The sequence below is a fragment of the Ostrea edulis genome, chromosome 10 (assembly GCF_947568905.1).
Source record: "Ostrea edulis chromosome 10, xbOstEdul1.1, whole genome shotgun sequence".
Lineage (NCBI taxonomy): Eukaryota > Metazoa > Mollusca > Bivalvia > Ostreida > Ostreidae > Ostrea > Ostrea edulis.
In genome coordinates this window covers 936,399-952,059 of record NC_079173.1, presented here as the reverse complement: position 1 = coordinate 952,059, position 15,661 = coordinate 936,399, and the positions used below count along the sequence as shown (strand labels likewise).

General features: G+C 39.6%; 2 protein-coding genes across 5 annotated transcripts in view; one reads left to right on the top strand and one right to left on the bottom strand.

Moving 5' to 3' along the window:
• Positions 1-322: 322 nt before the first annotated feature.
• The window catches only part of LOC130050842 (uncharacterized), a 152,972-nt gene continuing 137,633 nt past the window's right edge, over positions 323-15,661 (bottom strand). For 3 of the 4 annotated variants that reach the window (XR_008799131.1, XR_008799134.1, XR_008799133.1), the window contains exons 5-11: positions 13,719-14,015; positions 12,673-12,794; positions 11,379-11,515; positions 9,312-9,376; positions 6,521-6,639; positions 4,798-5,303; positions 323-421 (exon numbers count right to left, since the gene is read on the bottom strand). The gene's annotated coding sequence lies outside the window, so the exon portion shown is untranslated. The remainder of the gene's footprint in view (positions 422-4,797; positions 5,304-6,520; positions 6,640-9,311; positions 9,377-11,378; positions 11,516-12,672; positions 12,795-13,718; positions 14,016-15,661) is intronic. The other variant, XR_008799132.1, reaches the window with a different exon arrangement.
• LOC125663407 (E3 ubiquitin-protein ligase TRIM36-like) lies at positions 3,311-6,489 on the top strand. The gene is made up of 2 exons (XM_056151615.1): positions 3,311-3,400; positions 3,643-6,489. Exon 2 carries the CDS (start codon positions 3,674-3,676, stop codon positions 5,330-5,332), a length of 1,659 nt encoding a protein of 552 aa, XP_056007590.1. The 5' UTR covers positions 3,311-3,400; positions 3,643-3,673; the 3' UTR covers positions 5,333-6,489.

The following is a 15,661-nucleotide window of genomic DNA, read 5'->3' as shown; positions in this document are numbered from 1 at the left end:
AAGTGGTCAGTATATTACTGTGTCCAGTTTCACCATGTGACCTCAAAATCAATACAGGTCACCTTCTCCTGAAGATATACCAGTGTACTAAATCTGATGTCTGTCAATCAAAGGATTCTCCAGAAATTGAGCTGACAGTATATTCCTATGTCCAGTTTGACCCTTAACCTTTGACCGCATGGCCTCAAAATCAAATAGGGTCGTCTTCTCCTGAAGATGTACCAGTGTACCAGGTTTAATGTCTGTCAAGCAAAGGCTTCTCAAGATATTGAGCGGACAATATATTCCTAAACTATTTATGAAATAAAACGCAAACACGCAATATAGGATAAGCTCGCATGCGCGAGTGCAACAGAAGTTTAATCCTACACGTGTAAATGTACATAGATATCTGGAGGTTCATTGTTCCACTCAACTCAACCTACAACAGAAAACAGAGTATTAATACAAAGACATGTAACGTATTTCATGTCATTTCCTCACTAGAGGGCGCCTGATACACGCTTCACTCACACTTCAAACATACACAGGTAATTTACCTATTGTTTATCTGTACACAGGTAAGCTTTCTATTTACAGGGAATGGATGATATGTAAGTGAAAGCTTGAGTGACGAGCCCTCTGGTACATGTAAGACAATTATTTCAATAAGCAATGTAATCTGATTCACTGATAACAAAAATAATAGGTGGCGTGTGGATTCAAATTGTGGAATTTTAAAGCAATTTTTGTGTGCCATTAAAATGACAGGAACACTTCAATCCCGGATATATGGTTTCCAATCATTTTTTATAAGCTTTATGTTTACATTTCCGAAATCAAAGTCGCATATCATTTCACCCCCCCCCCCTCAACCCCCAAGTGAGAATCCTAGATAGAATAAATCCCTAGTGCCCCTTGCTTATCGTAAGAGGTGATTAAATGAAGCGGTCATTCGGATATGACCGGAAAAACTGAGGCCCCGTGTCACAGCAAAGATCCCTCCCTTGTCAAAGGCCATAAGCTCCGAGCATAGGCCCAAATTCTGCAGCCCTTTGTCGGCAATGGTAATATTTCTATACTATACGCTTGAAAAATTCTCTCGAGGGACGCCTACACAATATACCCCCCCCCCCCCCTCCCCCTACACAACCAAAACTAGGTGAAAGGTGAAGACAATGAACAGTGATCAATCTCATAACTACTATACAAGCAATATAAAATTGAAAATAGAGAGATGTGAAAACACGGATCCCTGGGTATACCTGAGATGGAATCAGGTACCTAGGAGGAGTAAGCATCCCCTGTTGACCGGTCACACCCGCCGTCAGCCTCATATCCCGGAGTTATACGTAGTCAAAATTAGTGCGCCAAGAACGGCCTAACAACCGGTATAAAACAAGTCAGACAGCATTTAATCCAATGTATTATAGCTCTACACATGCGAAAATCTCCTAAAGTCTGTAAAATTCTGATTAGCGTGTTCAGTTTATTGTCAGTATACACAAAAGTTTGTAAAATTCTCCCGAGCGTGTTAAGTTTAATGTCAGTATACACAAAAGTCTAAATTTCTTCTTGCCGTGTTAAGTTCATTGTCAGTATACAGAAAAGTTTATAAAATTCTGCTTAATATATAGGTAGTGATTGTTCCTTAACTAAGCGCTCAATGGGACTTTGTTTATTTCTGTGAAAGTCACACGTCACTCACATACATGTAAGTTTGTTTGGAATTTTACACTGGATAATAGCGAGAAGAAATTTACAACGTCGCGCCAGCATAGTCTTTGGCACGATAAACAACCCTCAACGCAAACCAGTCTTTGTCACATAAACAACCCTCAATGCAAACTAGTCTTTGGCACGATAAACAACCCTCAATGCAAACCAGTCTTTGGCACGATAAACAACCCTCAATGCAAACTAGTCTTTGGCACGATAAACAACCCTCAATGCAAACTAGTCTTTGGCACGATAAACAACCCTCAATGTAAACTAGTCTTTGTCACGATAAACAACCCTCAATGCAAACCAGTCTTTGTCACGATAAACAACCCTCAATGCAAACTAGTCTTTGGCACGATAAACAACCCTCAATGTAAACTAGTCTTTGGCACGATAAACAACCCTCAATGCAAACTAGTCTTTGGCACGATAAACAACCCTCAACGCAAACCAGTCTTTGTCACATAAACAACCCTCAATGCAAACTAGTCTTTGGCACGATAAACAACCCTCAATGCAAACCAGTCTTTGGCACGATAAACAACCCTCAATGCAAACTAGTCTTTGGCACGATAAACAACCCTCAATGCAAACTAGTCTTTGGCACGATAAACAACCCTCAATGTAAACTAGTCTTTGTCACGATAAACAACCCTCAATGCAAACCAGTCTTTGTCACGATAAACAACCCTCAATGCAAACTAGTCTTTGGCACGATAAACAACCCTCAATGTAAACTAGTCTTTGGCACGATAAACAACCCTCAATGCAAACTAGTCTTTGGCACGATAAACAACCCTCAACGCAAACCAGTCTTTGTCACATAAACAACCCTCAATGCAAACTAGTCTTTGGCACGATAAACAACCCTCAATGCAAACCAGTCTTTGGCACGATAAACAACCCTCAATGCAAACTAGTCTTTGGCACGATAAACAACCCTCAATGCAAACTAGTCTTTGGCACGATAAACAACCCTCAATGTAAACTAGTCTTTGTCACGATAAACAACCCTCAATGCAAACCAGTCTTTGTCACGATAAACAACCCTCAATGCAAACTAGTCTTTGGCACGATAAACAACCCTCAATGTAAACTAGTCTTTGTCACGATAAACAACCCTCAATGCAAACTAGTCTTTGGCACGATAAACAACCCTCAATGCAAACTAGTCTTTGGCACGATAAACAACCCTCAATGTAAATTAGTCTTTGGCACGATAAACAACCCTCAATGCAAACTAGTCTTTGGCACGATAAACAACCCCCAATGCAAACTAGTCTTTGGCACGATAAACAACCCTCAATGCAAACTAGTCTTTGGCACGGTAAAAAAAAACCCTCAATGTTACGTCCATAAGTACTTCACCTAAATCAGGTGTTGTCCCTATATAAAACTGTCCAAACTGAGACAGTAGTAATGATTACTATATGACACCCCCCCCCCCCCACAGAGGAACAATTGATATTGCGAAGTATTTTTCTACACGGACTATAATGAAGGTATTTATACATACATTGAAACAATTCTATCTTCTGACGTCAATGTTGGCATCGCTACCCAGTATGATCTAGGTCAAAACAAACTTTAAAACTCTATTTAAATAGATATTGTATACAGGCTGACGCACCGCACAAATATTTAATCACAGGACTAGACGGAAGGTCGATATAACAGGGAGGCCATGTTGGATTTTCAGGTGAGACAAACTTAATATCCATATTTGTGTGATTAATAAGATAGATCTGCTCATTTTTAAAATAATTTCACATAACTCTGAAGAGGGTGGGGTGGGGGTGGGGGTGGGGTGGGGTTTATTCAAAATGTATAGACGTCTCTGATATAAATAATGGCAGTTTATACAACATACTGTGATTTTAGCTGGTCATGTGTTTCAATAAGTCAAACTCTTTAATTAAGATTCCCTAATTTAATTAACAGTGAACTCCTCATGTGACCCCGGACATCAGAAATGGACCCGTTCCGCAGAGCCCAGATTATCCTATTGTGTGACCTCTGTAAAACTGCCCACCTACAGAGTCACTGTGAACGTTGTGATATAAATCTATGCCAGACCTGTGTTGGGAAGCACCTCTCGGATTCGTCTATAAGACACAAAGTCGTGCTCTATAAATACAGAAAATCTCTTAACTACTCAACATGTCCAGACCACGCCGGCGAACTCTGTAAAAATTACTGTGAGAAATGTGACATTCCTGTCTGTTCTACCTGCGTCTCCTCAAGTAAACATGAAGGGCACGATATATCAGATATTCTGGAAAAACTCAACGCTAAAACAGAAAGTTTACAGAAAGATCTGGACGAACTCGAGACCAGAATTTACCCGCGATATGAAGAAATGGCGTCCGGTGTGCAAACTGAAAAAGCCGAGTTAGAAGCGAATTACGGGAAACTGACGACAGATGCCGATCAACATGGAGAAGCCTTACACCGGGAGATCACCGCCATTGTCAACCAGCGGAAATCCGACATTCAGGAGATGAAAATCAAACACCTATCTACCCTGAATAAAAATACAGAAGAAATCACACAGAAAATGGCGGAACTCAAACAGATCATGTCCGACTTGAAATCAATGCTAAAATCAAATGACGTTTCCTTAACCTCTACTTACAAATCTAGGAATTCCGAATTTAGAACATCACCGCCTAAAGTCCGAGTTACAGTACCCAGTTTGTCTGCTCCGAAAATAAACAAAGATCAGCTCAATGAAATGTTTGGTTCTCTGCCGCCATTATCCATTAACACAGAACATGGCGACACAATCAAGTCAGCAGAAGCTGTATCGTCTCCTCCAGTCAAACCACTGCTTGATGAGCCGCGCGTCACCGCCACCATAGACACTGGGTATAACAGACTATTCAGTGTTAGCTGTCTGAGTGAAGATCAAGTCTGGACATGCGGGAATAACAACACCATGAAGCTGCTCAACCTCCAGAGTGAACTACTGACATCAATACAAACCAAGTCAGGGTACGTACCGCGGGACATAGCAGTGACACGGGACGGAGATCTTGTTTATACTGACTATGATGATAACACTATAAACTTAATTAAGAATAAACAGATACAGACCGTGATCACACTACAGGGGTGGAGACCTCGCTTTGTCTGCAGTACCGCGGGTAACGACCTCCTGGTTACCATGGACAGTGATGATTACAAACAATCCAAAGTCGTGCGTTACTCCGGCTCCACAGAGAAACAAAGCATTCAGTTTGATGATCAGGGTCGTCCTCTCTATAAATCTGATGGTTACTATAAATACCTCAGTGAGAACAAGAACCTGGATATCTGTGTGGCTGACTGTGGAGCTAGAGCAGTAGTGGTGGTCAATCAGTCAGGAAAACTCCGATTTAGATACACTGGTCATCCCTCTTATACCAAGCAATCATTTAATCCAGTCGGCATCACTACAGACAGCCAGAGTCACATCCTGACAGCAGACAGTCACAATCACCGTATCGACATCCTAGATCAGGACGGACAGTTCCTCCGTTACATTCACTGTTATTTATACACTCCATGGGGTTTATGTGTGGACATCAAAGACAACCTCTTTGTGGCTGAGTATCACACTGCTAAAGTGAAGAAAATCCAATATCTATAAACAGTGTTAATTACACAGCTCTACAGTGTTAATTACATCTACCAACACAGTGTTAATTACACAGCTCTACACAGTGTTAATTACATGTCTGAAACATGTTCATTACATATCTTTACAGTGTGTTAATTACAACATCATGTTAATTGCATCACTTGTTAATTACAACCCTGTGTTAATTACAGCCCTGTGTTAATTACAGCCCCTTGTTTGTGATGTGTAATTAACATGTACTTCTGCTAGCAAGTTTACTGAAAATAAGTCATTCACTGGTGTTTAGTAAAACCTGTATTGTGTTTAGTAAAACAACATTAATCTTAGTATACTAATTACTGATCCAAATGTGTTACTAGTTAATTATCTATTTATTTACGATCTTTTGTGGACTGATTTGACTGTGTTACTAGTTATCTATATACAATCTTTTGTGGACTAATTTGACTGTGTTACTAGTTATCTATCTACAATCTTTGGTGGACTAATTTGACTGTGTTACTAGTTATCTATATACAATCTTTTGTGGACTAATTTGACTGTGTTACTAGTTATCTATATACAATCTTTTGTGGACTAATTTGACTGTGTTACTAGTTATCTATATACAATCTTTTGTGGACTGATTTGACTGTGTTACTAGTTATCTATATACAGTCTTTTGTGGACTAATTTGACTGTGTTACTAGTTATCTATATACAATCTTTTGTGGACTAATTTGACTGTGTTACTAGTTATCTATCTACAATCTTTTGTGGACTAATTTGACTATGTTACTAGTTATCTATATACAATCTTTTGTGGACTAATTTGACTGTGTTACTAGTTATTTATATACAATCTTTGGTGGACTAATTTGACTGTGTTACTAGTTATCTATATACAATCTTTTGTGGACTAATTTGACTGTGTTACTACTTATCTCTATCTTATCAAATCTTTTAAAGAAACATGAATAATTGTGAAGTACTTAGAGTTTTTATTTTGTTAGTATTTTGTGTGTAGCCATGAATTATAGTACATCCACAACACTTACATATTATTTGGATGTCCTTGTTTTAGTGTGATAAACTACTAATTGAACATTTTTCTTTTTGTTAATTATGTATTTCAATATGATTGTGTTATAATTTTCAATGTATATATTAGATAAACATGATACAGAGTTCAGTCTTACATTATTACTGAGTACTTACTTAGATTTGTAGTACTGTAACAGAGAGTGACCCCAAACGTCCAGTCTTCATCACATATCTTCAGATTCAAGGTCACAGTCTTCTGTTGACCATCAATAACATCACGACACTCCACAGTCCTACAAAATCAACACAGACAAAGTGTATTCATATCAAACCGAACTGTTTGTAATTCAGAACTAGAGTCCAGTCTATTACATTGTGTATTTAGTTTGATTTAGAATTGAATCCAAGACCCCTATACAACTAGTCAAGTGTTGTAATCACTGAGCTACCATGACCAGTCTATCGAGACCCTTGTATTACTAGACAGGTGCTCTAACTGACCTATCATGACCAGTCTATCGAGACCCTTGTATTACTAGACAGGTGCTCTAACTGACCTATCATGACCAGTCTATCGAGACCCGTGTATTACTAGACAGGTGTTGTAACCACCGAGTCATCATGACCAGTTTATCGAGACCCTTGTATTACTAGACAGGTGCTCTAACTGAGCTATCCATGAAGCGGATTTCCATATGATCCATGAATATCGGTCTGGATAGCTCAGTGGTTAGAACACAGGGGTCTCAGATAAACTGGTCATGGTGGCTCAGTGGTTAGAACACCTGAATAGTAACAGGTGTTTCAGATAAACTGGTCATGGTGGCTCAGTGGTTAGAACACCTGACTAGTAACACAGGGGTCTCAGATAAACTGGTTTGATTTAGAACTGAATCCAAGACCCCTATACAACTAGTCAGGTGTTGTAATCACTGAGCTACCATGACCAGTCTATCGAGACCCTTGTATTACTAGACAGGTGCTCTAACTGACCTATCATGACCAGTCTATCGAGACCCTTGTATTACTAGACAGGTGCTCTAACTGAGCTATCATGACCAGTCTATCGAGACCCTTGTATTACTAAACAGGTGCTCTAACTGAGCTATCCATGAAGCGGATTTCCATATGATCCATGAATATCGGTCTGGATAGCTCAGTGGTTAGAACACCTGACTAGTAACACAGGGGTCTCAGATAAACTGGTCATGGTGGCTCAGTGGTAGATTGTTCACTATATAACTGAGAGGATGGAAGTTTGAGATGCCTTCATGCCACGTCAAACCAAAGATGCAAAACCTAAGATGTAAACATTGGTAGTCAAACACGCCGCACTTAGAAGTGAGGCTATGTAACAGATAATGTTCCATATGTCACAGAGGTCCTGTGTCGCAGCAGACGTTCCATACGTCACAGAGGTCCTGTGTCACAGCAGACGTTGAATACGTCACAGAGGTCCTGTGTCACAGCAGACGTTCCATACGTCACAGAGGTCCTGTGTCACAGCAGACGTTGAATACGTCACAGAGGTCCTGTGTCACAGCAGACGTTCCATATGTCACAGAGGTCCTGTGTCGCAGCAGACGTTCCATATGTCACAGAGGTCCTGTGTCGCAGCAGACGTTCCATACGTCACAGAGGTCCTGTGTCACAGCAGACATTGAATACCTCACAGAGGTCCTGTGTCACAGCAGACGTTCGATGTGTCATAGAGGTCATGTGTCGCAGCAGACGTTCCATATGTCACAGAGGTCCTGTGTCACAGCAGACGTTCCATACGTCACAGAGGTCCTGTGTCGCAGCAGACGTTGGATACGTCACAGAGGTCCTGTGTCACAGCAGACGTTGAATACGTCACAGAGGTCCTGTGTCACAGCAGACGTTGAATATGTCACAGAGGTCCTGTGTCGCAGCAGACGTTGAATACGTCACAGAGGTCCTGTGTCACAGCAGACGTTCGATATGTCACAGAGGTCCTGTGTCACAGCAGACGTTCGATATGTCACAGAGGTCCTGTGTTGCAGCAGACGTTCGATATGTCACAGAGGTCCTGTGTCGCAGCAGACGTTCTATATGTCACAGAGGTCCTGTGTCGCAGCAGATGTTCGTACGTTAAATAAACCTCACTGCTATGACACTGGGCGCTAAGCATTTTGTGTACTTCACCTACCGATGGTGACATTTCAATACGAGACAAAAGATTCTGAAAGGGATTTACCACAGTATTTACTAGTTATTCTGTATGATTTATATAGACAAACCCCCGACATGTACCACAGTATTTACTAGTTATTCTGTATGATTTATATAGACAAACCCCCGACATGTACCACAGTATTTACTACTTATTCTGTATGATTTATATAGACAAAACCCCGACATGTACCACAGTATTTACTAGTTATTATGTATGATTTATATAGACAAAACCCCGACATGTACCACAGTATTCACTAGTTATTATGTATGATTTATATAGACAAAACCCCGACATGTACCACAGTATTCACTAGTTATTATGTATGATTTATATAGACAAACCCCTGACATGTACCACAGTATTTACTAGTTATTCCGTATGGATATGCTACACTTGGTTTATTTTTCTATTTTCTAATGATGAATTATCTTGAACAATTAGCACTTTTACTTGGTTGTGAGATGGCTTCCAGATCACTCTGTTGTTAGAACACCTGACTAGAGATTCTGGGACCCTGGGGTCAAATTTCAATCTGTTCCATTGCTTTCTCTGAACGTAGGATATAAGCCTGTCTACAAATATGCATGGACCATTGAGCTGTGCTACAGTCTATACGAGACAAATGTCCCCGCTTGTGGGGCACAGAAACACACATCTGTCACTTATCAAAGTAACATAATTGACTCATACTGCCTCCACTATGCTGGGGCTTGGTCAGATAGTCAGAATATACTTTAACTGTATGCTAATGTCCCACTGACTAACCTCATGTTTCCCTGGATCTGGGAGAACTTGAAATTTCTGTACAACCAATCACTTCACACCAAATTCTACAAACAGACGAAGGATGTGTCAAAAAATTTACACATAATGCAGAAAGTTAATCAAATGATTATGCTGAATCATTGGTAGCTTGGTGATAAAGATTTTATTAAACTTTAATCTGCACCATGTCAGGAAACTGCCATATGAATTTTCACTTTTCTGGCTATTGAGAACAAGAGGCCCACAGGCCTTATCGGTCACCTGGATACTAGTGGGAAAAGTATCACTACTTCCATGGGCTATGAAATCTAGAAAAAGATTCCTGTTCTGAATATCTAAGCTAAATTCTAATGTTCAGCAATAGTATACAATAAGATGTGTTCTTAAAACTTCACTGCCCTCAAAAGTGCATACACTGAAGAAAGGTTTTAAATAATAGGTGTGTTAATATTAAAACATAAAAATATATGACTACTTTGGACTCATCCTAACATCATAACCCTGGGTTGTGAATTTCACCATTTTTTGTACATCCTTTTCTGCTATTCCTAAGTATGCATTTAGATTTTATACAGTATCAGCAAACTTATACATAAATATTATATACCAAGTTTGGCCTCAAAACCCTTACTCTGGGGAAAATCAAATTTACAATTTTCGTAAAAGACTACCAGCTCCACCCATTTAGTTTCAATTTCGTACCAAAAGCACTAAATTAAATGTTTTTTTTAAGTGTTTTACACTTAAAAACTATATAACAACTATATAACAAGTTTAACCCGCCCTGGAGTCAGAAACCCTACCCCGGGGATCATGAAATTTATAATTTTGGTAGAGGTCTTCCTGCTCTATATCACTATGCATTTAGTTGTTCTTAAAGCCCAGTACCTAAGTACTTCGTTGAAAATACGGATGCATCTGGTGCATCAAAATTGGTACCGTATAAGTTTTACACATGTGTGTGGCTCTTGAGAAGAATATTTTTTAAAATTAGTCATTTTGGGGCAGTTTTTGCCCTGTCCCTAAAGCACCAGGGGTGCAGGAATCCTGAAATTTACAAATTATGTTCCCTTTGTTCCAAATATGTTTCATACCAAATTTGAAAAGAATTGGAATGATATTAATCAAGAAGTTAAAAATGTCTATTGTTCACACACTTAATAACTGACCATTTTGGCCCCACCCTGATACTTAAAACTCCTAAACCTGGGGTTAACAAATTTACAATTTTGGTAAAGGACTACTTGTTACTTCTAAATATCTTTTTACTTTCAATTTATTATCAATAGCATAAATGAAGATGCAATTTAAGTGTTTTACACATAAACACTATGAAACAAGTTTTGCCCCGCCCCTAGGGCCCCAGGGGTGCTGGAGCCCTGAAATTTACAATTTATGTCCACCTTGTCCCTATGATGCTTTATACTATATTTGAAAAGAATTGGACTGGTAGTTATTAAGAAGTTAAAAATGTTCAATTGTTCACGCACGACGGACGGACACCAGTTGCAATACTCTGGTCAACTGAGTAACCTATAAAGGTTTTTGAAGATTTTTTCTATAAATTTGCATATAAAAATTTGCTTCCCTATTGTGGCCCCACCCATCCCCTAGGGCCATTATTTGAATAAACTTCAATCTGCTCTATGTCAGGAAGCTTCGGATCCATATAAATTTGAGCTTTTCTGGCTCAGTGGCTATTGAGAAGATTTGTAAATGACCAAACCCTATTTTTGCATTTTTGTAACCATCTCCTTTTAATGGGGACATGGCCCTTTATTTGAACAAACTAGAATCCCATTTGCCCAAGGATGATTTGTGTTAGGTTTGGATTAAATCTGCTGAGTGGTTCTGGATATTATGAAAATGATGAAAAGTTTACAACGACAGTGACAATGACAGACAATGGGGAGTTTTGATCCGAAACGCCCACTTGAGCCTCTGACTCAGACAGGTGAGCTAAAATACATCGGTAGATATTTTGGAGAAACACGAATGCCCCTGCTCCATGACCAGTTCATGGTGGAGACAAAATATGGCACATTGTACATAATGCCATTAACAAACCTGATATTTTTACAGAGTCTCAGGAAAAGAACCCTCATCAATCAGCCTTACATCTCTGGTGACCGCTACTCTACAATATGTCACAGTCTCAGGACAATTCCTCGTCAATCAGCCAGACTCTTCCAGTGACCAATACCCTGTAAAATTTATTCGTACATTAATCACAAATTGACTAAGTAACACCACTATATTATGCTTAAAGGGGCATACACATGATTTGGACTAAACATTTCTAATCTTATTTTGTCATTTGTAATATTTATTATGTTTAACTGGGGTATTTCTAATGGTCAGTAAAACTTTGGATGATCAGTTTTTGAGTTTTAAATGAGATACAGCACTCTCAATTCTTAGTTATGTAAACAGGACCTGTGTGATGTTTTTTCAAGTTTGTTACAGTTTAAATTTTAATTTACTTCACAAAAGAATTGCATTAGATGAACTTTTAATGTAAGATTCATGTAAACATCCATATTTGCTGAATCTGTATGTCTGAAGTATGTATAAAGCTTTAATCACCGAACAACAAAGTGTAGGTGTCAGAGAACTTTTATGTTTAAAGTTTCTTTTCCAACAAGTTTCAGATTTCAAAAAAGCCTCCATCACCTATTTCATGCCCAATAGAAATGAAAACAAAATGCCTCCCTCCCTCATCTGGTTTTGAGAAAATTGGCCTGAGAACCAGATAATTAATTTCAAGTGCCCTAAATGTTGATCCCCTATTGTGACCCCACCCTACCAACTTTAGAATGATTGTATATCATATATTGTCCTACTGTTTTGTTTTTTGTTTTTGAGAAAAGATTTTCAAAGATTTCCCCATATATCCCTATGTAAAACAGTGCTTCTTGTAAAGATTCGAAAACGACTCAATCCTATTTTTGCCATTTCTTTGTTATCTCCCTTGGAATGGGTTGAAGCCCTATAATTGAACAATCATGGATCCCTTCATCCAAGTATGGTCTGTTCTAAGTTGAAATTGGGTCCTGTGGTTCTAGAGAAGGGTTCAGGAATCCTGAAATTTACAAATGATGTCCCCCTTGTCCAAAAGATGCTTGGAATGAAATTTGAGAAGAATTTGAATGGTAGTTATCAAGAAGTTAAAAATATTCGATTATTAACACACGACAAAGGACACAGACCAATTATTATAGGTCACCTGAGTAAACAAGAAATACGTATAGTTTACAGAAAAAGGGGTGGATGGGAAGGAGAGATAATAAATTTCACATCAGCTTATACCGGATTTATCAAAACTATATAGCTTAAGTTTAGTGAAAAGGAAGAATTTTACCCGCTCTATTTGGAAGACTATTTCCAGAAATGAATCAGATGGTAAGACAGCCTCTTTCTGCTTGTAGGAGGAAGGAAGTGTTCCTGTGGTCAGGCTGTCATCATCTCTTGAGACCCAGGAAGCTGAAAAAACAAAGTGTCAATAAGTTCTGGAATGACCAGGAATCATTAACCTTTGACCCCATATTGAGGCCTCATCCTACTCACAATGTGAACAAACTTGAATCTACTCTATGTCAGGAAACGTTCATGCATATTTCAACTTATTTGCCTCAAATTTTCTTAAGAATAAGATTTTTAGACGACCCCACCCCAGTTTTGCCTTTTCTTGATTATTTCACCTTCAAGTGGACATGTTTCTTGGTTTGATCTTAAATCCAGGCAAAGAGGCTTTGTGACAAGTTTGGTTGAAACTGACTCAGTGGTTTTGGAGAAGATGAAAAAAATTACGGATGGTCAGACAGACGTATGATTGATAAAATGTGATCAGAAAATTTCACATGAGCCTTTGGCTCAGGTGAACAAAAACCAATTTGGTCCCACTCTGTTACCAAAACATATCTCCCCAGAATCATGAATTTTGTAACTAAATGTGAGGCTGTAATGAAGATTTCGTTTAAATCAGTAAATTTTTGGTTGATTTTGCCCCCCCCCCCCTTAGGAGGTCACAAGTCCTGAAATTTAGAATTTGTGTCCCTCTTGTTCCCAAGATGCTTCAAATCCAGTTTGAAAAGAATTGAAAGTCAGTTATCAAGAAGAGGTTAAAATGGTCAATTGTTAACAGTCGAAAGACGACATTCAACTACGGACACAGACGATGCATCCCCTGTCGACGGTCACACCCGCCGTGAGTCCTATATCCTGATCAGGCAAACAGAGTTATCCATAGTCAAAATCAGTGTGCCAAGAAGGGCCTAACAATCGGTATGAAACACGTCAGACAGCATTAGACCCAAATGATAGGTTGTAATAATAATTACAAACATGATTTATTTAGTCTGAGGGAGATAACTGTAGGAGTTGTAACAATATGAGAAAATCGAATACTTCTCCGACTCTTCTTTCAGTATGTCTATCAAAGTGTTCAGCCTCAACCAGCAGGTAATGATGAACTGAGAACAATTCTTCTATCCTATGACACTTCTACTCTCCACCAGCAGGTAATGATGAACTGAGAACAACTCTTCTATCCTCCGACACTCCTACTCTCCACCAACAGGTAATGATGAACTGAGAACAATTCTTCTATCCTCCGACACTCTTACTCTCCATCAGCAGGTAATGATGGCCTGAGAACAATTCTTCTATCCTCCGACATTTCTACTCTCCATATCACACAAGTCACTGCAAAAATTCAACGATACGTTATGGCAAAAACTGATAATTTAATAAATGAGGCTGATATGAGTCAAAGATATTTCCAGCTGGTGAACGTCAAGACCCTTAGGAGAAATGAGTCTTCACATGTCGCCCATGATGAAAGCGATTCAACACCCAACAACCCCCCTTACTCGGGGATGGGTGAGGGTAGACGACATGTACAATAACCCCTGTGCTCAGGGTGGGTGAGTGATGACATGTACAATAACCCCCTGTACTCGTGAGGGTGAGTGATGACATGTATAATAATCCCTGTACTCAGGAGTGGGTGAGTGATGACATGTATAATAATCCCTGTACTCAGGAGTGGGTGAGTGATGACATGTATAATAATCCCTGTACTCAGGAGTGGGTGAGGGATGACATGTATAATAATCCCTGTACTCAGGAGTGGGTGAGTGATGACATGTATAATAATCCCTGTACTCAGGAGTGGGTGAGTGATGACATGTATAATAATCCCTGTACTCGTGAGGGTGAGTGATGACATGTACAACAAGAGGTACTGTGAGCAATGCTCACTAAGAATTCCCCCCGCTTACCCCAATCTCCCAAAGGGTGTTGGTAATGGGTATAAACTACCTCTTTTCTGAGTGTAAAAAACAAATGGCATGACAAACCGAACCATATTGCTACTTCGATGTCCAGTGCGCTTGACCTTTGATCTTTTGACCCCAAAATCAATAGGGAACATCTTCATCCCATGGGTAGTCCATATGTATGATATGGTGACTGTAGGTGGAAAGGATAACGCTTTAGAGCCCGGAAACCATATTGCTACTTCGATGTCCAGTGTGCTTGACCTTTGACCTTTTGACCCCAAAATCGATAGGGAACATCTTCATCCCATGGGTAGTCCATATGTATGATATGGTGATGGTAGGTGGAAAGGATAACGCTTTAGAGCCCGGAAACCATATTGCTACTTCGATGTCCAGTGCGCGTGACCTTTGACCTTTTGACCCCAAAATCGATAGGGAACATCTTCATCCCATGGGTAGTCCATATGTATGATATGGTGACGGTAGGTGGAAAGGATAATGCTTTAGAGTCCGGAAACCATTGCGTCTACAGACGAACGGACGGACGGACAACCCGATTCCAGTATACCCCCCCCCCCCCACAACTTGTTGCGGGGGGTATAATAATCCCTTGTACTCAAGGGTGGGTATGATGTTCTTCCAGCCAGCAACACAAACTGTATACTCCTTTGATAAGTATACCTTCTCGAAAATCAAACAAGAGGTACTGTGAGCAACGCTCACTAAGGATACCCCCCGCTTACCCCAATCTCCCAAAGGGTGTTGGTAATAGGTATAAACTACCTCTTTTCTGAGTGTAAAAAACAAATGACATGACAAACCGAACCATATTGCTACTTCGATGTCCAGTGCGCGTGACCTTTGACCTTTTGACGGCAAAATCGATAGGGAACATCTTCATCCCATGGGTAGTCCATATGTATGATATGGTGACTGTAGGTGGAAAGGATAACGCTTTAGAGCCCGGAAACCATATTGCTACTTCGATGTCCAGTGCACTTGACCTTTGACCTTTTGATCCCAAAATTGATAGGGAACATCTTCATCCCATGGGTAGTCCATATGTAT